The 27,806-nt window shown below is 43.9% G+C and overlaps 1 protein-coding gene across 1 annotated transcript in view; it reads right to left on the reverse strand.

The window, feature by feature from the left end:
* Positions 1-27,806, reverse strand: part of LOC124788685 (solute carrier family 22 member 7-like) — a 122,918-nt gene that overhangs the window by 35,587 nt on the left and 59,525 nt on the right. The window contains exons 4-6 of the mRNA XM_047255967.1: positions 25,411-25,568; positions 16,839-17,007; positions 2,176-2,397 (exon numbers count right to left, since the gene is read on the reverse strand). Coding sequence (XP_047111923.1) covers positions 2,176-2,397; positions 16,839-17,007; positions 25,411-25,568 — 549 coding nt within the window. The remainder of the gene's footprint in view (positions 1-2,175; positions 2,398-16,838; positions 17,008-25,410; positions 25,569-27,806) is intronic.

The following is a 27,806-nucleotide window of genomic DNA, read 5'->3' on the forward strand; positions in this document are numbered from 1 at the left end:
CCAGAAAATAAGGAGGAGTAATTTTGTCCCCACAAAATATTCTGAAGTATGTTCAAAGCACTTTGAAGAGGAATGTTTAGACAGAGAAAAATTTGGACGTCTGTGGCTGAAGGTAGATGCTATATCATTTATTTTTAATTTTCCACAGCACCTACTACCATTTTCTGCACAAATCAAATAAAAAACACAATAGTGTAGCTAATCAAAGTACACATTCATCTTCTCTGGTGTATTTTGCCTTCAATTTATTTTCTTCACCATTTGATTAAGAAGCGTAAAATATTAGTAAACATGTCCGCAAACTCTTTCATTTGTGTCACTTTCCACCTCCCTTAATGGTGTTATATGGGTTGACTGTTACATGACCGACTGTATTTGCTTTACAGTACATTTATTCTCCGAACGCCTTTTTCCCCCCCTTCTTACTCATTCTTCTATTTATTTAATAAACTGGGAGCAAGTACGTAAAATGCGTTAAATAAACATTTCAAAGTGTCACCAGTAAGAAAAATTGTGCTTTAGGTCGCAAAAACGAGAAAATAAATACGCAGAAATAGCAGAAAAAAAGGACGAATTAGCAGGGATATATTATGCTAATGTGTGGCAAATTCGGTGTTTTTTCGGACACTTGCAAAAGTACTAGCATACTGTCAACTCGTTTTGCAAGACTACCACTGCAAAAATGTACGTCAGGCTCTGTAATACAATAAAGTGCCGTATCATACCGAAAACTACAGAAAATCGAGAGAATCTGAACCGTGACACCTATCGCAGAATTCAATATCACTTGCCCTTAAAAGTTACGTAGCTGGTTTATGCCCGGTATCAAATGGATACTGTTAAAATGTCTGCGCAACATATATAAATAATCCACACACGTACGAAAAGAATCCGCCTGTACTAGGGATGTAGTGACATTCGAAATATACGGGGCGCAATACGAACAAACACACGACGTCCCGAGAACACGTGACCAGGCCGGCAATGTATGTTGACGACACAAAATCTGTTTTGCGCATGTGAATGCTCACTCCAGAGATATTTACTCTATGACCACCTCCAACGAGTTTATTGTCTTCGAAACATCTCCAACGAATTTATTGACTCAGAGAGACGGATTTTGGTCCTAAACTAACGTTTTGCAAGTGCGTGCAACAACAATATTTAGGCAACCATACGGTTGACAATAACATTTTATTTACATATGAAGCAGGGTTCCCTCGAGTCAGTGTGTGTAATTATCACATTTCTCACGTTTTGAGTCATCTTGGCTCCAACCCACATACTGTGTATGAGTCTCCACATCGACGTTCCGTATTGAATATGTTGTTAAGACGGTAGGTGATCGTCCCATTGGGCCATACAAGTTACCGAACAAACTCAGTGGACGGAATTACCTTCGGTTTCTGCGGCATCATCTTGCAGGATTGTTTCAGGACGTTGGTTTACAGCTTAGACCCTTAGAGCAACGCCAGAAAATGTGATACGTACGTGATAGAGCACCGGCACAATTTGCTGCTATGGTGAAAAGACATCTAACACTCAGATATGGCCAAAGATGAAATGGGTGAGGAGGACCTCTACCGTGGCTTCAAGATCACATGATCTGAACCCCATGGATTTCTATTTTTGAGGCCACCTTAATGGTTTAGTGTACGCCACTCCAGTTTAAACGGTTGAAGAGTTGGAGCAGGGCCTTGTCAGTGTTTGTCAAGAATTTCGAAATGATCGCGGCGTGTTTGAAAGGACTCGAAACTTATTGTGGTGACGGGTACAGGCATGCACTCGGCTACAAAGACGACACTTCGAACCTCTCCTTTAATTACGAGTAGAGCCATGAGAATGTCGTGTTTATTCAAAACACCTGCACTTCTACCAAACTATCTCTAATAACTTTTCTTAATGTTGTACAATATTTTTACCTTTCCCTACCTGGGATGACCTTTACACGCAATCAAGCCAGAGGTGTCTGGTAACCACAAAGTCACAATTATCTCGCAGTTTGTTTGTAGGGCTTGTGATTACCAAGACCTTTTTGCTTCTAATGTCGTGTTGTTTACACCAGTAATTGTGATACACCCCGTACTGACCTGAATACATAAGCCAATGTTCCTAAAGGACAGTCAATTTTAATAGACATGTTCGTTTTACAAAACACTGAACATTTTCACTTACCTGCCAAAAATCAGTTTAAGTGTATTCTTAAACAGATTTCTATTGGTGACTAAACTTAGCACTCCCATTTTCGCAGACCGTCGTTTTGACATCGCATTTAAAATTTCCAGAGTGTCGGCCGGAACGTGCCTCTTATTGGTTTGGGCTATCTTGTGCACCACCGAATACGCTCTTTTCGTGTGCCCCTTATTGAGCAGCCAGCGCGGTGACTCAGGAAGAAAGCTGTAATAAACAATACATTGGTTCAACATAGCTAAAACCACTAGTATTACTTATCACTCTATTCTCCAAGTAAACTTATAAAATAAGTGCTTCGACTCGAAAGAACGCTGAGTCCTCAAGATTGGCGAAGTTTTATAGAAGCACGAAATTTAGAGCGAACCTCAATATTAGGTGCTTTTAAAAGTTTCCACAACGAAACTGCGTCTTGAAATTCGGCAGAAAATCCAAGGAGATTCTGGTCGTATGTGTTACACCAGTGGCAAGACACAATCAAGACTTTCAGTGCGTGCTAGCGACGGCAATGTTACCGATGACAGCGTCTCTAAAGCGGAATTACTAAATCCGATTATCTGAAATTCTTAAACCAAAGAAGGCGACGTAAATACCGGGTATTTCAAAAAGAATGACCTGGTTTCAAAACTCCGTGTTTACTGATAAAATCATATTACAAACATGGGATGAGTTGCAAAATACAAGATGTTAAAGTTTTAGCTATGCTATTACAAATGCTCTACGTGTCCACCGGCAGCAGCACGAACAACATTTAGACGATAGCTAAATTCGTCATAAACCGTACAAATGAATCTGCTTTTACAGAAATTATGGCGGCTGTTATTCTATTCTTCACTTCTTCTATGTCACGAGGTAAAGGGGAGATGGACACACTTTCCTTCACACATCCTCACTAGAAAAAAATCGCCTGGGGTCATATCTGGCGGTCTTGGTTGGCCAAGAATGCACGGCAGTGTCTCGGAGTCCCGTGCGCCCTATCCAGCGTTAAGGCAGAGTGTCACTGAAAAACTGTGGTACGTAGATGTGCCAGTGTGGTGGAGCTCCATCCTGCTGGAAAATGAAGACATCGGATCCTGTAGTTGTGCAGAAAGCCAATTCTGCAGCATCTGAAGATAGTTCATTGCCGAATTCTTTCCTCCAGGTAACCAGAAGTGCGAGGCCGAACAGGTCTCTTACCTTTTCACAAGCATCCTGTCTCTTCAGTTTGGCGACACCAACGACGAATGTTTTTGGGTGCGGACGGCTCAATGACAAAACGCTGACGAAAAGCACGCTGTACCGAAATCACTGACGCACTCTTTGCAAACTGCCGCACACAAAACGCCTTCTGCTGAGCGAACGCCATCTTACTTCTGACTGACTGCAAACTGACAAAGCGCAGTGACTGATATTTAACTGCGACTTTCTGAAACTCTACGCTACGCCTATTCAAGCAGCATACATTTCCTTGCAGGCAAGTGCGATGTATCGTAATTGTTACGGTCCAAAATTTGGTCATTGTTTTTGAAAACACTCTGTATTTCAGAATTCGAGTCAAGAACTGCTGCCAACACGAGTAACTTACAAGCAGATATCCTTGGTGTAGCAAAGCAGCTTAAATCACTTAATAAAGGCAATTCCACCGGTCCACAGTCATCTACAGTCGGTGATTGGACGAAAGATCCGTACCTAAAGCCTGGAAAGTTTCGCAGGTCACATCAATACTCAAGAAAGGAAATAAGAGTAATCCGATGGATTACAGACCATACCACTGATGTCGATTTGTTGTAGCAGTTTGGAACATGTACTTTCCTCGAACATTATGAATTGCGTCGTGGAAAACGATCTGTTGACACACAGCACGGATTCAGAAAATGAAGGTCTTGTGAAACACAACTAGCTCTTTATTCTCATGAAGCAATGAATGCTATCGACGCAGGACCCTCAGAATGATATCTTATTTCTAGACTTCCAAATAGATTTTGATACTGCTCCTCACAAGCAGATTCTAGCTAAATTGCTTGTTTATGGAGAATAGTTTCAGTTGTCGCGACTGGATTCGTGATTGCCTGTCAGAAAGGTCACAGTCCGTAGTAACTGATGGAGAGACTTCGCGTAAAACAGAGGCGATATCTGGCGTTCCCTATGGAAGTGTTATAGGTCCTCTGCTATTTCTAATTTACACTCCTGGAAATTGAAATAAGAACACCGTGAATTCATTGCCCCAGGAAGGGGAAACTTTATTGACACATTCCTGGGGTCAGATACATCACATGATCACACTGACAGAACCACAGGCACATAGACACAGGCAACAGAGCATGCACAATGTCGGCACTAGTACAGTGTATATCCACCTTTCGCAGCAATGCAGGCTGCTGTTCTCCCATGGAGACGATCGTAGAGATGCTGGATGTAATCCTGTGGAACGGCTTGCCATGCCATTTCCACCTGGCGCCTCAGTTGGACCAGTGTTCGTGCTGGACGTGCAGACCGCGTGAGACGACGCTTCATCCAGTCCCAAACATGCTCAATGGGGGACAGATCCGGAGATCTTGCTGGCCAGGGTAGTTGACTTACACCTTCTAGAGCACGTTGGGTGGCACGGGATACATGCGGACGTGCATTGTCCTGTTGGAACAGCAAGTTCCCTTGCCGGTCTAGGAATGGTAGAACGATGGGTTCGATGACGGTTTGGATGTACCGTGCACTATTCAGTGTCCCCTCGACGATCACCAGTGGTGTACGGCCAGTGTAGGAGATCGCTCCCCACACCATGATGCCGGGTGTTGGCCCTGTGTGCCTCGGTCGTATGCAGTCCTGATTGTGGCGCTCACCTGCACGGCGCCAAACACGCATACGGCCATCATTGGCACCAAGGCAGAAGCGACTCTCATCGCTGAAGACGACACGTCTCCATTCGTCCCTCCATTCACGCCTGTCGCGACACCACTGGAGGCGGGCTGCACGATGTTGGGGCGTGAGCGGAAGACGGCCTAACGGTGTGCGGGACCGTAGCCCAGCTTCATGGAGACGGTTGCGAATGGTCCTCGCCGATACCCCAGGAGCAACAGTGTCCCTAATTTGCTGGGAAGTGGCGGTGCGGTCCCCTACGGCACTGCGTAGGATCCTACGGTCTTGGCGTGCATCCGTGCGTCGCTGGGGTCCGGTCCCAGGTCGACGGGCACGTGCACCTTCCACCGACCACTGGCGACAACATCGATGTACTGTGGAGACCTCACGCCCCACGTGTTGAGCAATTCGGCGGTACGTCCACCCGGCCTCCCGCATGCCCACTATACGCCCTCGCTCAAAGTCCGTCAACTGCACATACGGTTCACGTCCACGCTGTCGCGGCATGCTACCAGTGTTAAAGACTGCGATGGAGCTCCGTATGCCACGGCAAACTGGCTGACACTGACGGCGGCGGTGCACAAATGCTGCGCAGCTAGCGCCATTCGACGGCCAACACCGCGGTTCCTGGTGTCCGCTGTGCCGTGCGTGTGATCATTGCTTGTACAGCCCTTTCGCAGTGTCCGGAGCAGGTATGGTGGGTCTGACACACCGGTGTCAATGTGTTCTTTTTTCCATTTCCAGGAGTGTATATAAATAACTAGCGGAGAAACCCGGCGTTGCCGAAGTATTTAGTTACGTGCTTAATGTCTGTGAAGTCATATTTCCTGAACTATGTGCCTTACAATAATATAACTTTGTAGGTGCAGTCAGCAGCGTATGTGGATACCGTCTGCAAAAGTGTTTCGAATGGAGTTAGTACGGTACTAACGAATTAATAAATTTAAGCGGAATGCACTTCATTGTTTTTGACGTCATATCTCTTGAACTATGTGTCTAACAATAATTTTGCACTTACATTCAGTGCTATATATGCGTACCGTCCATAAAATGTGTTGTGAAAACAGTCAGTGCAGAAGGAATAAATTGTAACTTCATGCCTCATGTGGTACTTCTACTTCATGAACAACAGAAGAGTAGTAAGCGATAAATATTTTACCTTCTATCTTGTTGTAGGGGATTGTATGCGAGAAAAAAAATTCGTAGGGGTTTGAAATTATGTGTAAAGTTAGTTGCTAGTCGCTAGGGCCTTTCATTTTCCAATACTGGACGAATAAAATCTGGGAATTCATGCGTCGCAGGCTACGCTTCTTTTCCACCCCCACACCTTCGATAGGTCGGTGGTTTTTACCCCCACAACGACTGTCGTCTGACAGTAAGGTATATGTGTACCAAGTTTGGTTTAGGAGGAGATGTGGAACGAACACACACACACACACACACACACACACACACACACACACACACACACACTATCTTTCTCTCTCAGATTGTTCGCAGGCGATAGTGCTATTTACCATCTAGTAGAGTCATCACAAGATTAAAACCAAGATACCTGTATGAAGTTGTAATGAAATCTAGATTTCGTTATAACTTCATTCTTCGAGAGCTGCAAGAACACCAATTATATCTGTACAAATACCAGCTTCATATAGATAAGGAGTACAGGCCAATGATCGTCCTCAGTGAGGATGCACTCAAATTGCGCGAACTCTTACGGGAATCGGTAGTTGACCGCCGCGTGTAATAAGTATGGTGGGCAGGGGTACTACAAATACAGTGTGTGGACAGGAAGTTGGAAAGTGTGGCTCTCACGGGGAGCATGCCAGAGATAAGTCCCTGCAGTCGCACCATCGTCTGTGTCCTTGGTGGCTCAGTCGGACAGTCTGCCTTCGGCAGTGACACAGTGCGGACCGTGTTGCCCGCCGGCCGCGCTATGGTGCGCGCGCCTGTTGGTTTACGCCGGAGTAGCTTCGCGTTTGCGGTGTTTTGAGTCTAGAACGAGATGGCACACTCGTACAGAAAAACGACTTTGAAGTTCAGTTTTGCGAACGACTATCCGCGACCAAAGGCACACGACGTAACGTTTTTTAAGAGAAGAGGTTAAAATCGATCCATGAGAAATGGTGGGAATCCATTTACCGATCGTTTCAAGCGTCGTCTGTGTCAAGTTTATTGACGAGGCCGCTTGTGAAAGACTTCTACAACGATCACCGAACGGATATAGTTTCTGTCATGCCGATGGGAATGTTGGTGCGGTTACAGTCGACCACACAGGAATGGGGATACGCATCATACGGGTCTTCGAACTTCCGTTTGAGGTTTCGTCTGAACTTGTGATCGACACCTTTCGACCATACGGTACAGTGCTATCCCATGTGGCCGAAAAATGGACGAGTTCCACTACATACCCCATCCTAAATGGGGTGAGACAAATATGGATTGAACTGCGAAAGCATGTTCCCTCTTATTTGTGCATAGGGGATTGTCGAGCGATTATAAGCTATGATGGACAACCTCGCACTTGCTCGGGATGCGGGAAAGAAGGTCACGTCCGCTCGGAATGCCTCCAGCGACGTTTAGTGCAAACCCCACAGGACGACGTTCAGGCGCCACAACAGATGACTGTATTGCCGTTGACCTTTGTGGAGGTCCTGAGAGAAGAAGTGAGGGAGATTTCCGATGGGCGCCAGCAGTTGCGCACTATAGAGAACATGGACACCAACGGATTGGAACTCCGACCACCGGTTCCACCACAGCAGACACAGGACCCCACACGAGAGATGCAGCTGATGGTCGCTCCATGCTCAACATGGTGGCTTCCAGTGTTTCCACCGAGAACGTGATAGACCAGGCCCAAGACGCAAGATAGCAATCCAAACAGCCGATGCGGAAGCAAGACAACGGAAACAGCGTTCGCCGAAGAGGAGAAAGACTGACTTCTGCTGACGATAGCCATAGTCCCGAGGGGACAGTGGACGACAACGACAGTATAGACCTACGACCAGTGGATTCAGCAGATACCGAGATGACGGCGCAGGAATTGCACAGCGACGATAACTTGAATTTTCCTTCCGGTGATCAGAAGGCAGAAATGGAGATGGCAATTGCCCAACATCAGAGTGGTGACACCGCTGCCTACCATCCTTCGGCCAGTTCCGGAAATATGCTGGGTTACTGGGCGCAAGAAATGGACCAACAGGAGCAGGATGAAGATAAGGACCGGGCGATTGAGGATATTCCTGGCCCAGCACCGGGAGGGGCCGGGGAATATTGAACAACTTGATGTGGTGAGGAGCGACGGGGTTGCCGATAGCCAACAGCAGTTCGGTTTTCAACACCATCGCTTGATGACACCCCCAGACAACTGACGAACACACGCTAGGCGTACTGCATTGCAACCATAAACATTAATGGCATTCGGACACCACTTAAAATTCAAAAGCTGAAACATATGTTACACGCTGCGACCGTGGATACTGTACTCCTACAAGAAATTCGTTTTTACATCGCCGCCGGAGTTCTACGGCTACGAAGCACGTTATTCAGTGCACGATGAGAGTGGATGGGGTGTGGCGATCCTCACCAGGGACGGAATAGGAGTGGACGAAATCATGTCCATCCCTTCGGCACGTGGAATAGCGATCACCCTATGTTTAAGCTGTGCAACAATGGACACTGATGAGCATCGTTTAGCATGTAGTGGGACGGCTCCAGTGTGGCACTTGACACGACAGATATTGGCGTTCCTGTTACACCCCGCCTCTCACACAATTTCATCGGACACACTTTTTTTCCTCCAAGAATCTTATTTTCCTGTCCACAAAACCAATGTAGTAATGTGTGTGTGTGTGTGTGTGTGTGTGTGTGTGTGTGTATCCGATGACCTCGCTGTTTGGTCTCTTCCCCCAAACAACCCAACCCAACTAAGATTTCGCAGGGAACGATTTAAGTGTTCGATTTTCCTGCGCTCTGTTCGAGAGTGGAATGGTCGAGAAACAGAGTGAAAGTTGTCCGACGACGTGGTGCCTCTCTGAATGAAACTGGAGGTTCATGAATGTTTGTGTGCTACGTCTACAACGAATCGGGAAAGGACAAAATGGATTTTTGGCATTTTCTCCTGGATGGACACACGAAGCTGCAACAGCGTAAGAAATATAGGCAAGACTTCTTTAATTACCTGTGACGGACATTTACCGACCCGCCAGCCAGATGTGGTGTGACGGGTGAGAGATGAGATAGACGAAGTAAGCCGAGACAGACATCGATCACACTTAACGGAACCTTAGTTATTTTCGAGAAGACGACCCATTCTTACGCCAACGTATGGAGAACGGGTCGATAGATGGCTCTATTGCTCTATCGACCGTCGGGTGGTGATCAGGTGTCGCCCGCGACATGAATTTCATTTCATTGCTAGAGGAGCATGTTTCTTTAATATTTGTACTATCAGCGATGTCGTCATGTCTTTTTCATTTGGATATTTTCAATTTTATTCATTTCCTTACTTAATTAGTTTTCTAATTAGCCACTATTTGTCAACATTTGTACATTGTAGAAACTATTTATGGGGTAGTGTACAAAATGTATGTCAGCAAAGGTTGTGAGTCTGACCTTTTAAAACAATTATATATATATATATATATATATATATATATATATATATATATATATATATATGTGTGTGTGTGTGTGTGTGTGTGTGTGTGTGTGTGTGTGTATCCGATGACCTCGCTGTTTGGTCTCTTCCCCCAAACAACCCAACCCAACTAAGATTTCGCAGGGAACGATTTAAGTGTTCGATTTTCCTGCGCTCTGTTCGAGAGTGGAATGGTCGAGAAACAGAGTGAAAGTTGTTCGACGACGTGGTGCCTCTCTGAATGAAACTGGAGGTTCATGAACTTAAGTATGAACTGCGGAATGGTTAGGAGGATGTAGATGTCCTATGGCATGTATTTCATTGCATTGTTCTAAGACTTGTAAAGAAAACCTTGTGATTTCGGGTGTTCAGCCAAGTTGTTAATTCCATTTTTGTGCACAATATTCGACAACCCGCCAAATCACCTTCTTCAGATGCTGCGAACCGTGTTTTTACGGCTACGCTGCTTTGAATCATTGAAGAGAAAGAGCTTCGCAAAACGCGTTGGTCCACCTCTGGCCTTTACGTTGTCGCCGGCCGGAGTGGCCGAGCCGTTCTAGGCGCTTCAGCCTGGAACCGCGCGACCGCTACGGTCGCAGGTTCGAATCCTGTCTCGGGCATGGATGTGTGTGATGTCCTTAGGTTAGTTAGGTTTAAGTAGTTCTAAGTTCTAGGGGACTGATGACCTCAGATGTTAAGTCCCATAGTGCTCAGAGCCATTTGAACCTTACGCTGTCAGGCTGATATTCGGCTTGCAATTGATTGATAGTGTTGTTGGATATCCTCCTGGGGGCTATCATGCCAAATTCTCTCCAACTGGCTCGTTAGATCGTTAAAATCCCGAGATGGTTGGAGGGCACTGCCCATAATGCCTCAAAAATTTCCAGTTTGGAAGAGATCTGGCGACCTTGCTGACCAAGGTAGGGTTTTGGCAAACACGAAGACAAGCAGTAGCAACTCTCGCCATCCATGGGCGAGTATTAGCTTTCTGAAATATGAGCTCAGGGTGGCTTGCCATGGAAGACAACGAAACGGGCCATAGAATAGCATTGACATACCAATGTGCCGTAAGAGTGCCGCAGGTGACAGCCACCCACATCATCACTCCTAGCTGCCGTGCCTTATGAGGGGCGACATTTGGGCAGGTATCCTGCCGCTGTCCGGGATGTCTCCAATCACGTCTTCGCTGGTCATCGGGGCTCAGCTGGAAGCAGGACTTATCACCAAAGACAATTCTGTTCCAGTCAGTGTGATTCTAGGCAGCATGTGCCCGACACCACTGTAAACGGGCTTGTTGGCGTGCAGAGATCAATGGTAGTCGGCGCAAGGGTCGCCCGTTGAGCTCAGCCTCCTTTTTGTGAACCGCTTATTAATGGTCCTTGTGATCACTGAAGCACCACCTGCACATCGAATTGACGATAATGATCAATCCGGGACTCTTGAGAGTCTGACGATTGCACGGTTCTCACGTTCTGTCATCTGTCTAAGTCGACCGCTTCCTTCTTGACGCTGTGTTCAGCCGTCGTTCACCCGTTCCTGTCAACATCGTGGAGTAGTGACATCGCTCCTATTCAAATGTCTCACGATTCCCCGATTACCCCAGTTGGCTTCTTTCACCCAAACTACACGTCAAAAAAAATGGTTCTGAGCACTATGGGACTTAACATCTGAGGTCATCAGTCACCTAGGACTTAGAACTACTTAAACCTAACTAACGTAAGGACATCACACACGTCCATGCCAGACGCAGGATTCGAACCTGCGACCGTAGCGGTCGCGCGGTTCCAAATTGTAGCCCCTAGAACGGCTCGGCCACTCCGGCCGGCAACTACACGTCCTCTCTCAAATGCTGACATCTGCGTATATCGTTCACGCACCTGTCTGCGAGACGCAGTTACTGTTCAACACAGTTCACGGGATGCAATTCACAAAGAAATTGTGCCCTCATATCTACAAGACCCCATTTTCACTATCCTTGCCAGCTGTAGCCAGCCTAGCTTCACACAGTCATCCATCGGTCGCCAAAGTTTACAATTTTACATTTTCTGTCGGTACTTGCATAACTCCTAAGTGTCGCGTCCTTTTTTTATTATTCTTAGAGGGTAAATTTAATGCCGGACTCAAAGCCTGACAGTCTTCTTTAGTATGCAGTCTCAGAAACACTGCGTTTCGTACCATGGTACTCTCTCGCTGTGTTTAATTTCTTGATTACGTTCAAGGCAGTCGGCGATGGCAGCTGATTTGCTTGGTCCTTGAAGAAGTAAGGTATCTGACAATTATACACTGGCTGACAGAAAATGTGAAGCACCCAGAAGGCGATGAGGAAACAAAATGAATCCCCACATCATGACAACGGGAGTAACATGGCTGTGCCTCTTCGAGACATTGGAAGAATCGAACCTCTCCCCAAGTCGCCGCCATACTTGCTGACAATTGTCATCCAGGATATTTCAGAACAAAGATTCACTGCTGATCACAATGCGGCTCTATTCATTAGCAACCCACGCTTCCCAACCACGACATTACTCCAGATGTAGCCATCTGTGTTGCGTTTTGAATGGCATCCTACTCATGGGACGGTAATTCCCTAGTCCGACTGCTGTAGGGTGTCCATTACTTGCCCTCGGAGGGCAGATATGAAGCGGTTGCGCTGTGCATGATATGCAGTACAGCGATCCTCCCTTGTGGTGATCAGACATGGTCGATCGGTAACGACGACAAGTATGCCTGCCTTACGGATCCATTAAGTCCAACCTCGGGTCGCTTTTACGTTCTAATGCCACACAGATTTTGATATGGCACAATTCGAACAGCTGGCCAAATAGACACTCACAATGATGCCCTTTTCAAACTTTGTCAGTTGCTGATAACTCTGTCTCAGACAAGTACATAGCACCTCTATGTCATTCACATTGACTGGTCAACATGTGATGCTGTTGAGCTGTTTTGTAGCCTAAGCGGGCTGGTTACAACACTGAGCACGAGGATACTAATGTAGTCTGGTGGGACTTCTATATGTCATAGAGAATTGCAACTCTACATATCCACCGATAGTGTGTATACCGACATCCGACGACGTCTTTTGGGTGCTGCACTTTTTTTATCAGGCTGTGCATTGTCTAGACCAGCAGGCGTAACTTACTGCCCGCGCCAACTACGTTGACATTTTTCGTAGTGGCTGATGGGAACGATCGTACATGGGAAATGCCTTTACGGTCCCTCCCATCAGACATCGCGCCGAGTTTCCACTTAGTTCGCAGTATGTGCAACTTCAGATTTGAATGCACAAGACAGGTCTAAAACGTTCTAATAACAGTGAAATAAGGAAAAGAAAACAGGAGGCACTCGTGAAACAACTTAATTCTGCTTCAGAGTAATCTTTAGAGAGACAGCTGACTCCAGGCGAAATTTGTTAGGTTGCTACAAACTGTCAAGTGGGTAATAATCCACTTTTCTGTCTACAGCCCGAAGTTGTGGGGGCATGGCCATGGTGCGGTTCTTGTGCCCCAGGAAACAGTTGGTGCTACTAGCAATCTCAATACACGAATATTGCACTTTTGCAAGCGAAGAAGTTTTTACCGGGGGACCAGGTTTAACTCTATGCACTACTTTATTAGTGACGTAGTTTTTCACAAGAGTCACCGGATCCGTAGTGACCTGTGAGACTAGCTTAACAATTGCATTTTTTTCAGAAAAGCGGTTAATTTTTCGATATAACCATATGTAATTTCAACAAGAAATGTAGGCTTCGGTCGTCACCGGTCATCTTCAGATCAAAAAGTGAAATCAATAGTTCACTCACAAGCACTCGTGAGAAAACCACATCTGTAGTTCCTTGCTGAAATGGGATGTGATTGCTCTGGAAAATCAACCAGTTCTGAAATTCATTTCACTGATGTTTCCAGTACGACCGAAATGTTTTTTCCAGATTCACAATTTCGACACTATGAATCACAGACCTGTTAAGAGTCAGATTGCTCTCCGAGAAATTACTAGATCCAATCACCGAATTGGAAATATGTACGCTACGAACTAATGCACTGACTTAATACACTAAACTGTCGCTAATATGGCCCTTTGTAGTCTGGCCTCTCAGTAATCAGGCCCACGTCCAAAATGGTGCACAACAATGGATTATCGTGCACAGCAGTGATGTTAGTGAACTACAGTTTTGAACAATGCTATACGCATTTGAAATTGTGGCATTTTTACATTTCAGTGTCATTCTTCTAAAAGGAAACACATTTCACTAGACACGAAGCAAAACGTCGAAGTTTGAGACACGCTGAAGCGAGGTTCTTCGCAGAAGGCCATTGATGCTGGGTACAATGTTCGACGAATTTTTCGTCATCTCTAACGTAATTACATATAACATTAAAGGAATCTAAACAAAAATAATCAGCTTCTGAAAATGTATGTCTCTTTGGATTTAATAAAGTATATCCGCTATATTTTTAATACACACACATCAAAAAAAGTTTCGCATCACCCCGTTTCCCAGAACTCCTGAAAATAGACGTTGACTGTGGATGTTGTATCACAGACAAAGTTCCTTTGACTGTTCAGAAATCTCACTAAACCTGCCCAAAGGCGTAAACAATCATGCATGAGCAGCGCCTATTAGACGGATGGGGTTCGACAGCCGATCAGTTCCAGTCATTCCACCAGGAAGGAGGTACACGGCTCGTGTTGTCTGTAGTTCGAACATGCCTAGACGGTCAGTACCACGGTTCGATCTCGTCCGCATTGCTACTTTGTACCCGGAAGGCCTCTCAACAAGGGAAGTGTCCAGGTGTCTCGGAGTGAACCAAAGCGATATTATTCAGACATGGAGAGGATACGGAGAGACAGGAACTGTCGATGACATGCCTCGCTCAGGCGCCCTAGGGCTACTACTGCAGTGGATGACCGCCACCTGCGGATTATGGCTCGGAGGAACCCTGACAGCAACACCACCATGTTGAATTATGCTTTTCGTGTAACCACAGGAGTCGTGTTACGACTCAAACTGTGCGCAATGGGCTGCATGAAGCGCAACTTCACTCCCAACGTCCATAGCGAGGTCCATCTTTGCAACAACGACACCATGCAGTGCGGTAGAAATAGGCCCAACATCATGCCGAATGGACCGCTCAGAACAGGCATCACGTTCTCTTCACCGATGAGTGTTGCATGTGCCTTCAACAAGACAATCGTCGGAGACGTTTTTGGAGGCAACCTGGTCAGGCTCAACGCATTAGACACACTGTCCAGCGCGTGCAGCAAGGTGGAGGCTCCCTGCTGTTTTTGGGTGGCATTATGTGGGGCCAACGTACGCCACTGGTGGCCATAGAAGGCGCCATAACGGCTGTACGATGCGTGAATGCCAACGTCCGAGGGACAGTGCAACGATATCGGCAGCATATTGGCGAGGCATTCGTGTTCATGGACGAAAATTCGCGCCCCCATCGTGCACATCTTGTGAATGACTTCCTTCAAGACAACGACATCGCTCGACTACAATGACCAGCATGTTCTCCAGACATGAACCCTATAGAACGTGCCTTGGATAGATTGAAAAGGGCTGTTTATGGACGACGTGACCCACAAACCACTCTACGCCGAATCGCCGTTGAGGAGTGGGACAATCTGGACCAACAATGCCCTAATGAAATTGTGGATGGTATACCACGACGAATACAGCCATGCATCAATGCAAGAGGACGTGCTACTGGGTATTAGAGGTACTGATGTGTACAGTAATCTGGTCCACCATCCCTGAAGGTCCCGCTGTATGGTGGTACAACAATGTGTGGTTTTCATGAGCAATAAAAATGGCGGAAATAATGTTTATGTTGATCTCTATTCCAATGTTCAGTACATGTTCCGTAACTCTCGGAACCGAGGTGATGCAAAACTTTTTTTGTGTGTAAATTTCAGACGCTCTTCATAACCCGCCAGTTCCGTTAATCCGGCACCCATATGTGCAAGGAATAGCCGGATTAGCGAGGGTCTAGTGTAGTCGGTATTAAAGCAGCAGCGAAAGCTGCTATCGGCTCTATGTTGGTGAATTTCGAGAGAATACATCTCACTGTCAAAGTGTAATCTGTTTCGTTAGTATTGAATCTTGTCCATCTTCCTCAGTCGTAATTAACTGGGACCCAACCCCTGTATGTAGGGATGACATCGACTGCTGTTCAGGGTCGAGACTGAGTAAAATATCAATGCAGCTCCTTGCATCTTGTAAATATTCTCTCCACATGGCAGAGTCAGCTGCTGGGGCATGTCAATTCTGTGGCGAGATTTTGCAACATGCCGCGCATAATTTTGGCATTAACGGCTCTCCACGATCAGGAAGACCTTTGGGGTTTCATGAAGATCGCTAAAGCGCATTAATCCGTAGTGATCCATGTCAGTGTACTTGAGAACTGGCAAAAGTGATGTACTGTGATAATTTCGCCATCGTGCGACGTTTGCATTCGTTGGGCTAAGTTCGAAAATCGGGTGAACGAGTACCGCATGCTCCAAGCCATATGTGCATCTCTGCTTGCTCTTCATCAATTGGCTCGTGAACAACAGCGACCATTCCCATCCTGTATCGTTAATGCTGACGGGAATGATTTCTTGATGGTAACATAAGGAGATGAAAGGAATGATTGAGACAAAAAGAAAGCAGCAATTCTTCCAAAGACCTGCGCGCATCCACAAAAGATAATGTTATGCATCTGATGGAATAGCGATGGTGTGGTGCACTGCTTCCCCGAGATGTAACCATCACTGCTGACATTTATTGTCAACAACTGAGATGTCTTGCACAGGCAGTCCTAGAACAACGACCAGACAGACTGCTTGTAGTGATGCTGGTCCCCGATAACACCCGCCCGCATCCTGCTGCATTGACAAAAAAATAATATACTGGAGTTGAGTTTGGAAGTCATTCCGAACCAACCTTATTCACCTGATCTTGCGCCAGCGTAGACAGACTGTAGTAAATAGTGAAGAAAAATATGTTATTGATGACTAAACTCTATGTTACGTTTACCTGTTATGGTTATTAAACTTAGGGAAAAACGCTACGAACTTATGCACCAACCTTATCATTTCGTAAGTGCGTTTAAGATTATGCAGTGTGGCACACAGCATTGACACTCTGATCTATTAAATTTAAAAAATGTATATAATACGTAAGAGAACGAACCTTTGACATGAGAACAAAAGGAAGCATGGTACTGATGAGGCCAGCATAAATATCATCCAGTTCCTTGTGGCCCAAGCAATTAGGGGACTCACCATTGAACCCACGCAGTACATTACAGTGAACTGGAAGTTGATAGTGGAGCGATGCATGATATCTGTCAGTTCAAGTCCTGGAATGCAAAAGTTGTGTCAGTCGGTTTGAAAGATAAAATTTTGGTCTAGGTGTGGTATGAGAACTCTTCGTGTCGGAACTCGTTTATATGAATAACTGTTGTATTGTCTCTCTGTATCTATCAAGCACAATAACTCCGGTTATTGTGACTTAAGTACATAGGTAAATGGAGAAAGGAAAACTAGGATTTAACATCCAATCGCAACGCTGTATGAACTTGCATGTTTTACACAGAGATATGCATAACATATGTAATATGTTGGATCACATTTGGTTCATAATTTATATGAAAGTTAATTGGTGAGAAAATGGAAAAATCCTAGATGCTTGGCGTGGGTGAATAACCCACAATGTGCAACCTGTTAGCTATATACGAAACACATATACTACTGCTTGGGAAATGGCAACACCATGAAAGAACTAGCTGAAATAAGTGAAACGTATTCCACTTGTCACTTCAGTGGTACTGAGGTATCATTAAATGTACACATTATTGGGCTAATAGTGAACAATATCGGAAGTTTGCATACATGCTGTTACCTTTAACATAGTGAAGCAGCATTAAAATCACTCTAGCTGTAGTTTTACTAGAAGTATCATGGTAATCAATCTTCTGTTCTTGGTGTTTCTTTGACCACACTGGATTCTGATCGTTTTCGAGTAGTAACTCTTAGTCATTTGGCAAAGTCCCATATAGCTGCATTTTGGCGAACAGGCCGCTGAGATCCACCTAGACAGGATATGTCAGTTTCTCGATAGAGCGCTTACATAATTTTTACCATTGCGCACAGGCTGCTTTTGCATGAGCTGTACAGGGCTACTATAAATGATTCATTTGTTTTCAAAGTTCCTTACTTCCAGAGCAGTACGTGTCCAAATATGACTGATGTGGGGTTAGAACCATAAACTCACCGAGTTTACATTGTGCCAAATAGCGTTGCGATTGCAGCGCCTTGACAAAATGGCGACAAAGGAAGATGGTGAACATTTCGCGCCCAGGTTGAAATTCATCGTCGACGCGACCTTTCATTTATCTGGAAAGGTAATCTCCACAATACGAGAGTGTGGGACACTGAACGTTCTCATGAAATTGTGGTGCATGAACGAAGTTTCTCGTAGGTTAATGTTTTTGTGTAGTGTCACAGGTGAAGCTGTATAGGCCGTTTTCCTTCTGTTAGAAGACCTCCTCCCTTGATGTGCTGCAGTCGTGGTTGTTTCCACACTGACTGGTGATTCCATCCTCGAACAAGATGGGGCACCCCTCAACAGAGCATCGGTGTTCGTCGCTACTTTAACGACGAACCTCCGCATCGCTGGATTGGGCATAGATGTGAAGATGACGATGATCTGGCCCCCCTTGTCCCCCCCCCCCCCCCCCCCCCCAAGGCGCCTGCCCAACGCCTTGTGACTTTTTCCTTTACCTTAAGGGCCGCGTTTACGTACCACCACTGTCAAGAATACTGGAACAGCTCACAGAACGCTTCAACGTTTTTGTGATGACCGTTTACTGTGTTGACATATAATGTATGGAACGGACTTGACTACCGCTCGGACGTGCGTCATGAAACCAGAGGGGCACTCGCAGAACATTTAAAACTGCCAAATGCAAACCTGGTGAGTTTATGGGTATATCCATGCATCTGTCATATCTGTAAATGGAACACTTTGGAAAATACAGAACTATGAAAATGAATGAATCACTCATAGCAGCCCAGTACATACGTCGATTATTATTGCGCACCATGCAATAGGATAAATCAACTGAATAAAGAAAAACAATTCAGTGAAGTGACATTTTGATATACAGAGCATTTTAACATTAGACAACGAATAAGTTTGCATGTGGCAGTGGAGACATTATTTAGTTACGCTTGCTGCTGGATTTGTACCATGTTAGTATAAAACTGCGCAGTCAAATTGTTGTTACTAATTTTTACTATTCAGATGTTACCAGTTTGTTTATCGCCAACGCTATAGGAAAACGGTAAAATATTTATTTAGAATTAACCACAGAGTCAGCAGTAAATTAAAATACAACAGGAATATGTTATAATATTCGTTTAAAATGAACTGCAAAGTAAGTAGTAAATTAAAATATTAGGCAGGTATCTCCATATTTCACATATAGCTTTAAAATAAAACCAAGATCATAGACACACGCATCCATTTAGTAAATACCCACTAAATCTGTAGGTATAGTTTGATTGTGTGAACGAGTATGTGTTCGTACTTGCATTGTTCATGTAGAAACCAGGAAGTGTAAGGCAGTGCAATATCAGAAAAAGCTTATCTATCAGTAAACAGAGGTCGATTAACTTGACATGAGAAATGCGGTACGTTTTATGGTCGTTCAAATCTGTTCTAAAGAGACAACAACCCAGTTTCATTTAGTTAAATTACAGTGTGGCGGAAACTGCTTGTTTTCAAGAGTAACTTAGATGTCAGTTGTAAAAGAGGTACAAAGTAATAGATTCAGGGAAGCAGGCAGTAGCTTCATGCAGGAAACGATTAGTCTCGTCAGTGAAGTTAGTACAGAGATCGAACAACACTCAGTTTACTGATGAAACGGTACTCTTTCGCTTATCATCGTGTTACACTCACATGGGCACGTGATAAAATATGTCATCTTCAAAGTGTTTATCACTAATATACAACAAATTTGTCGCACAGAAATAAATATCATGTAAGTCACCACTTCATGTTTTAATAACTTTAAAGTCATTCCATTTATGTTTCTAAGAAGGTCAAAAAGAAAAAAAAAATCTGTTGAGTTTACCAAATTTTGAACGAGGAACGTTTTTTTGTTCAATGTTCAGATGTGTGTGAATTCGTAAGGTACCAAACTGCTGAGGTCCTCGGTCCCTAGACTTACACACTACTTAAACTAACTTAATGCTATGAACAACACGCACACCCATGCCCGAGGGAGGACTCGAACATCCGGCGAGAGGGGCCACGCAATCCGTGACATAGCGCGTCAAACCACGCTGCCACACCGCGCGGCGCTTTTTGTTTGTCTTGGTGCACAAAAATCAATGTCTACTATACAACGAGGCCCCAGCAGAAAAAGCAAGAAAATCATTATGAACCATCTGAAGAAGTATTTGTAATAAATGCTAAAACCATAATTATTTGTTTTAAATACACTTCTAAAATCATATTTGAGGCTGGTTGCCGTTACAAATTAGAAACCTTTTAGAAGGTGGAGAAATACGATGAAATCGGCTTTTATCAAAGTAAATACGGTAGTTTTAATGTACACAAGAAATTCAAAGAAATAACAGGGAAATGCAGGAAAAGTGAGTGGGAAACTAGAGGATGAAGCAGGGAACTTGATGGTGGAATTAGAAGACAAGAAGAAACATGGAAAAAATGTACAGAAAATTTATTTCATGACACTAGATGTGCTATTAATTCAAGTAAAAATGAAATCAGTGGCACAGATATTGTGGAAGTAGAGGCTCAAACACCCATCGGGCAGAGGAAGGACGGAAAGGCTGTCGGACCAGATAAATTAAAAGCGGTGTTCTTAAAATTGATGAATGAAAATCATGTAATATAATTAACCCAAATTTTCAATCAGATTCACGTATCTGGAAACATTCAAATGGCGTGGCTGAAGTTCATTACTCTGTCCAAAAAGCCAAATGCAAAGCAATGCAGAGTTTATCAGCCTTTTCAGTAGTTGCAGGAGCAACAGTCTGGATGATTGATTGATCTGGCCCTGTAACACTAACCAAAACGGCCTTGCTGTTGTGGTAGTGCGAACGGCTGAAAGCAAGGGGAAACTACAGCCGTAATTCTTCCCGAGGCCATGCAGCTTTACTGTACGGTTAAATGATGATGGCGTCCTCTTGGGTAAAATATTCCGGAGGTAAAATAGTCCCCCATTCGGATCTCCGGGCGGGGACTACTCAAGAGGACGTCGTTATCAGGAGAAAGAAAACTGGCGTTCTACGGATCGGAGGGTGGAATGTCAGATCCCTTAATCAGGCAGGTAGGTTAGAAAATTTAAAAAGGGGAATGGATAGGTTAAAGTTAGATATAATGGGAATTAGTGAAGTTCGGTAGCAAGAGGAACAATACTTTTGGTCAGGTAAATACAGGGTTATAAATACAAAATCAAATAGAGGTAATGCAGGAGTAGGTTTAATAATGAATAAAAACATAAGAGAGCGGGTAAGCTACTATAAACAGCATAGTGAACGCATTATTGTGGCCAAGATAGACACGAAGCCCATGCCTACTACAGTAGCACAAGTTTATATGCCAACTAGCTCTGCAGATGATGAAGAAATTGATGAAATGTATGATGGGATAAAAGAAATTATTCAGGTAGTGAAGGGAGACGAAAATTTAATAGTCATGGGTGACTGGAATCCGACAGTAGGAAAAGGAAGAGAAGGAAACGTAGTAGGTGAATATGGACTGGGGCTAAGAAATGAAAGAGGAAGCCGCCTGGTAGAATTTTGCACAGAGCATAACTTAATCATAGCTAACACTTGGTTCAAGAATCATGAAAGACGGTTGTATACATGGAAGAACCCTGGAGATACTAGAAGGTTTCAGATAGATTATATAATGGTAAGACAGAGATTTAGGAACCAAATTTTAAATTGTAAGATATTTCCCGGGGCAGATGTGGACTCTGACCACAATCTATTGGTTATGAACTGTAGATTAAAACTGAGAAACTGCAAAAAGGTGGACATTTAAGGAGATGGGACCTGGATAAATTGAAAGAACCAGAGGTTGTACAGAGTTTCAGGGAGAGCATAAGGGAACGATCGCCAGGAATGGGGGAAAGAAATACAGTAGAAGAAGAATGGGGAGCTTTGAGGAATGAAGTAGTAAAGGCAGCAGAGGATCAAGTAGGTAAAAAGACGAGGTCTACTAGAAATCCTTGGGTAACAGAAGAGATACTGAACTTAATTGATGAAAGGAGAAAATACAAAAATGCAGTAAGTGAAGCAGGCAAAAAGGAATACAAACGTCTCAAATTGAGATCGACAGGAAGTGCGAAATGGCTAAGCAGGCATGACTAGAGGACAAATGTAAGGATGTAGAGGTTTATCTCACTAGGGGTAAGAGACCTTTGGAGAAAAGAGAACCACTTGCATGAATATCAAGAGCCCAGATGGAAACCCAGATCTAAGCAAAGAAGGGAAAGCAGAAAGGTGGAAGGAGTATATAGAGGGTCTATACAGGGGCGATGTTCTTGAGGACAATATTATAGAAACGGAAGAGGAAGTAGATGAAGATGAAATGGGAGATACGATACTGCGTGAAGAGTTTGACAGAGCACTGAAAGGCCTAAGTCGAAACAAGGCCCTGGGAGTAGACAACATTCCATTAGAACTACTGACGGCCTTGGGAGAGCCAGTCCTGACAAAACTCTACCATCTGGTGAGCAAGATGTATGAGACAGGCGAAATTCCCTCAGACTTCAAGAAGAATATAATAATTCCAATCCCAAAGAAAGCAGGTGTTGACAGATGTGAAAATTACCGAACTATCAGTTTAATAAGTCACATCTGCAAAATACTAACGCGAAATCCTTACAGACGAATGGAAAAACTGGTAGAAGCCGACCTCGGGGAAGATCAGTTTGGATTCGTAGAAATGTTGGAACACGTGAGGCAATACTGACCCTATGACTTATCTTAGAAAACAGATTAAGGAAAGGCAAATCTACGTTTCTCGCATTTATAGACTTAGAGAAAGCTTTTGAAATGTCGACTGGAATACTCTCTTTCAAATTCTGAGGGTGGCACGGGTAAAATACAGGGAGCGAAAGGCTATTTACAATTTGTACAGAAAGCAGATGACAGTTATAAGAGACGAGGGACATGAAAGGGAAGCAGTGGCTGGGAAGGGAGTGAGACAGGGTTGTAGCATATCCCCGATGCTATTCAATCTGTATATTGGGCAAGCATCAAAGGAAACAAAAGAAAAGTTCGGAGTAGGTATTAAAATCCATGGAGAAGAAATAAAAACTTTGAGGTTCGCCGATGCCATTGTAATTCTTCAGAGACAGCAAAGGACTTGGAAGAGCAGTTGAACGGAGTGGATAGTGTCTTGAAAGGAGGGTATAAGATGAACATCAACGAAAGCAAAACGAGGATAATGGAATGTAGTCGAATTAAGTCGGATGATGCTGAGGGAATTAGATTAGGAAATGAGACACTTAAAGTAGTAAAGGAGTTTTGCTATTTGTGGAGCAGAATAACTGATGATGGTCGAAGCAGAGAGGATATAAAGTATAGACTGGCAATGGCAAGGAAAGCGTTGTTGAAGAAGAGAAATTTGTTAACATCGAGTATTGATTTAAGTGTCAGGAAGTCGTTTCTGAAAGTATTTGTATGACGTGTAGCCATGTATGGAAGTGAAACATGGACGATAAATAGTTTAGACAAGAAGAGAATAGAAGCTTTCGAAATGTGGTGCTACAGAAAAATGCTGAAGATTAGATGGGTAGATCACATAACTAATGAGGAGGTATTGAACAGAATTGGGGAGAAGAAGAGTTTGTGGCACAACTTGACTAGAAGAAGGGATCGGTTGGTAGGACATGTTCTGAGGCATCAAGGGATCACCAATTTAGTACTGGAGGGCAGCGTGGAAAGTAAAAATCATAGAGGGAGACCAAGAGATGAATACACTAGGCAGATTCAAAAGGATGTACGCTGCAGTAGGTACTGGGAGATGAAGAAGCTTGCACAGGATAGAGTAGCACGGAGAGCTGCATTAAACCTGTCTCAGGACTGAAGACCACAACAACAACAAGCTTAGTGATCCATATCTCGAAATTGTTTTTGAGGGTGATACACAGAAGAATATATAGATTATATGACCAACAGATAGCCCCTAAACAGCTTGGGTGTGTTAATGCTGTGGGTACGAGAGAAGCCTTGTTCAGTGTACAAGTATTGTTTCACATATGTACAGATGTAAATAAAAACGTGTTTGCTTGCCTGATAGATCGCTAGAAGGCGTTTGATAGAGTAAAACACGACAAACTGATGCAGATTTTGTGAAATTTGGAATGGAGGAAAGGGATCTGCGAATCACCAAGAACCTGTACTGGAATCAAACAGGAGTGGAGCGTATTGATGGAGAACACACTGAAGCAGTCAATATTCTCAGGGGAGTAGGGGAGGGATGTATCTTGTCACCTGTACTATTAAGTATTATATGTTTATTTAGAGAATCACTAGAAATAGCATTACAATTATTAATGGATGGAACTGAAAGAGTTAGCAGTTAGTACGGGCTTGAACTAAACACCACAAAGGCAAAACTCATGGTCGTAAGGAAACTATTATAGGCATAAACTTAGTCATAAACCAAAGAATTATAGGAAAGGTAAAAGAATATACATACCTTGAAACTGTAATAAACGAGAACTGGAATAACTCGCAAGAAATGAAGATTTGCATCGGAAAAGCAAGAAGTGTGTTTCAGAAAATGAGTGCTGTCTTCAAAAGCCATAACCTAACTCTAACAACAAAAACCAGACTTTTGCACTGCTATGTATAATCTGCCCTCCTATATGGGGTACATATAGGGACCTTAAATAAAAACACGGAAAAGCAGCTGGAGGCCTTTGTATTGTGGGTTTATAGGCGGATCATGAGAAAACCTTGGACCCACAGAGTGACAAACGCAGAAGTTTTGAGAAGAATGAACACAACACCTAGATTAATCAAGATAGTGAAATGCCGAAAGTTGCAATATCTAGGCCACATCATGCGTAATATAAATAGACAAGATCTGGTACAAAAATTGCTTTAAGGGAAAATCAACAGCAAAAGAAGACGAATATGTTGTTTTGACAGCCTTAGATGCTGGTTCAGTATGTCTTTAACAGAACTAATGTGTGTTGCTACCAACAAGAGAAGAATAGCCATCATCATCGCCAACATCCGAACCGGATATACACGGAAAGAAGAAGAAGATTTCACATTTTCAATGGCTTATCTCGCGCTTACAGAACCTGTGTTACCTACACAACTGTATTCCCAAATTTCATTACTCTACTTTACTTCTTTTTTGGTGTTTCAATTTTTTCCATCAGTGTACATTACGATTAATACAGTAATTAAGTTACACAAATGATAGAGGATCGAGGAAAGGACAAAGAATATGCAAAAATACACTTGAAGAGAAGTCTTGCCAAAAAATAACAAGCATAATTATCCAGTGATTTCTCGCTGTCCGGTAATTTGTACCACCTAACTGTTGTGAGAGTTTTGTTAGAGATTTTAAATGTCTATGCCTTTCATATCAATCATAGAAGGGGGAAAACATCTTTCAAAATATATATTACGAAGTGAATTAATACATGCTGGAATCTTAGATCTAGAATTATAGTTTTATTTCTTTTATTATCGGCTCTCACCAATTGCCGTAGTTGCCTCCGTGGTCGAACTATCTGCAGCAGTTCCAAGAACCGACAATGCGATGAACAATGGATATATGGACACAGCCAGAACACTCAGGCTGCGACACACAGAAACCAGCGAAAGGGAGACAAAATACTGCGTACGTCGGCCAAACCTGTGGACAAAATTTTAAGCAGTAAGCTGCAAAAAAAAAAAAAAAGAATACATTGCTATGCGCTGACTAGTGTCTAATATCCTTCTTAAACAAAATTCTAGAGCAAATTCACATATTTTTCGTGACAGTCACTGTTTTTTACAGACCCTTGAGCGAATAATAGAAATATGATTGTATTATGTGAACTGTAAGATGAAAAACTGTGCGTTTACAAACACGTAGAAAAGGAAAATTTGGCGGTGTGTTATGGCAATGCTGCATTTAACAGTGCCAGGTGTCCGGTTTTTTACATTCGTGTCCGGCCAAATAAATACGAGTCCGGCCTGTATGGATTTTGTTAGATTTTTTTATCGATGATGACGCATAACGGAGGCCTATTCCAAGCTAATGACGTAAGGGCGAGGAATAAGGAGTTATACCAGGTGCTCTAGTGTCTGTACCCTATGTTTTTCTTCATAGGACGAACGAGCCAAACGCACAGCGCAGGGCTGGTTTACCGTTACGGCAAGAACCACAGTCGCGGGGGGCTCCGAGCTTGAGGGGGCCCCTCTATGATTGCTACAAAAATTTGTTCTTACTTAACGAACAGTTGCTTTTTAACTTTAAAAAAATATATCTTGAATTTTAATGTTTTAGTCCGCGCAGTTTGCCGTGTCCGATAGATGAGCTTACACCAGGACACGCGTGGGGAAAGTGGTAATGGTGGGTTTAGGGACAGGCGTTGTAGGCGAAATATCGAGGGGAGACCTTGTAAATAAATTGGATATGTTGTCCCCTTTGCTTCCCCACACTGCCAACACATATTTCAGTACATTTCCGGAAAGAACTTGCTAGACGTTGTCCAGTATTTTTGTGCATATCAATGTCAGTAACCCATGTTGAACATAAATTTTTCAAGTTAAAGATGATTAAAAACTATCTGATATCTTTAATGAGTGTTGAAAGGCCAAGAGGCCTTGCCATAATATCTGTGGAAAGAGAGATTGTGCCTTCGCTGAGATGGAGAAGTTGGTGACGGCCTGCTCAAAAAGCAAGAAAGATAGAGATTTAGATCAATGATGTTTAAAATTAGGCTTCTCTCAGTTTAATTTATAATTAGACAGAATCTATTGGACTATGTGTGTAATTGTGCGTGATTGTAATGATGCATATACAGGGTGTTTCAAAAATGACCGGTATATTTGAAACGGCAATAAAAACTAAACGAACAGCGATAGAAATACACCGTTTGTTGCAATATGCTTGGGACAACAGTACATTTTCAGGCAGACAAACTTTCGAAATTACAGTAGTTACAATTTTCAACAACAGATGGCGCTGCGGTCTGGGAAACTCTATAGTACGATATTTTCCACATACCCACCATGCGTAGCAATAATATGGCGTAGTCTCTGAATGAAATTACCCGAAACCTTTGACAACGTGTCTGGCGGAATGGCTTCACATGCAGATGAGATGTACTGCTTCAGCTGTTCAATTGTTTCTGGATTCTGGCGGTACACCTGGTCTTTCAAGTGTCCCCACAGAAAGAAGTCACAGGGGTTCATGTCTGGCGAATAGGGAGGCCAATCCACGCCGCCTCCTGTATGTTTCGGATAGCCCAAAGCAATCCCACGATCATCGAAATATTCATTCAGGAAATTAAAGACGTCGGCCGTGCGATGTGGCCGGGCACCATCTTGCATAAACCACGAGGTGTTCGCAGTGTCGTCTAAGGCAGTTTGTACCGCCACAAATTCACGAAGAATGTCCAGATAGCGTAATGCAGTAATCGTTTCGGATCTGAAAAATGGGCCAATGATTCCTTTGGAAGAAATGGCGGCCCAGACCAGTACTTTTTGAGGATGCAGGGACGATGGGACTGCAACATGGGGCTTTTCGGTTCCCCATATGCGCCAGTTCAGTTTATTGACGAAGCCGTCCAGGTAAAAATAAGCTTCGTCAGTAAACCAAATGCTGCCCACATGCATATCGCCGTCATCAATCCTGTGCACTATATCGTTAGCGAATGTCTCTCGTGCAGCAATGGTAGCGGCGCTGAGGGGTTGCCGCGTTTGAATTTTGTATGGATAGAGGTGTAAACTCTGGCGCATGAGACGATACGTGGACGTTGGCGTCATTTGGACCGCAGCTGCAACACGGCGAACGGAAACCCGAGGCCGCTGTTGGATCACCTGCTACACTAGCTGCGCGTCGCCCTCTGTGGTTGCCGTACGCGGTCGCCCTACCTTTCCAGCA

Source organism: Schistocerca piceifrons, chromosome 3 (assembly GCF_021461385.2).
Source record: "Schistocerca piceifrons isolate TAMUIC-IGC-003096 chromosome 3, iqSchPice1.1, whole genome shotgun sequence".
NCBI lineage: Eukaryota > Metazoa > Arthropoda > Insecta > Orthoptera > Acrididae > Schistocerca > Schistocerca piceifrons.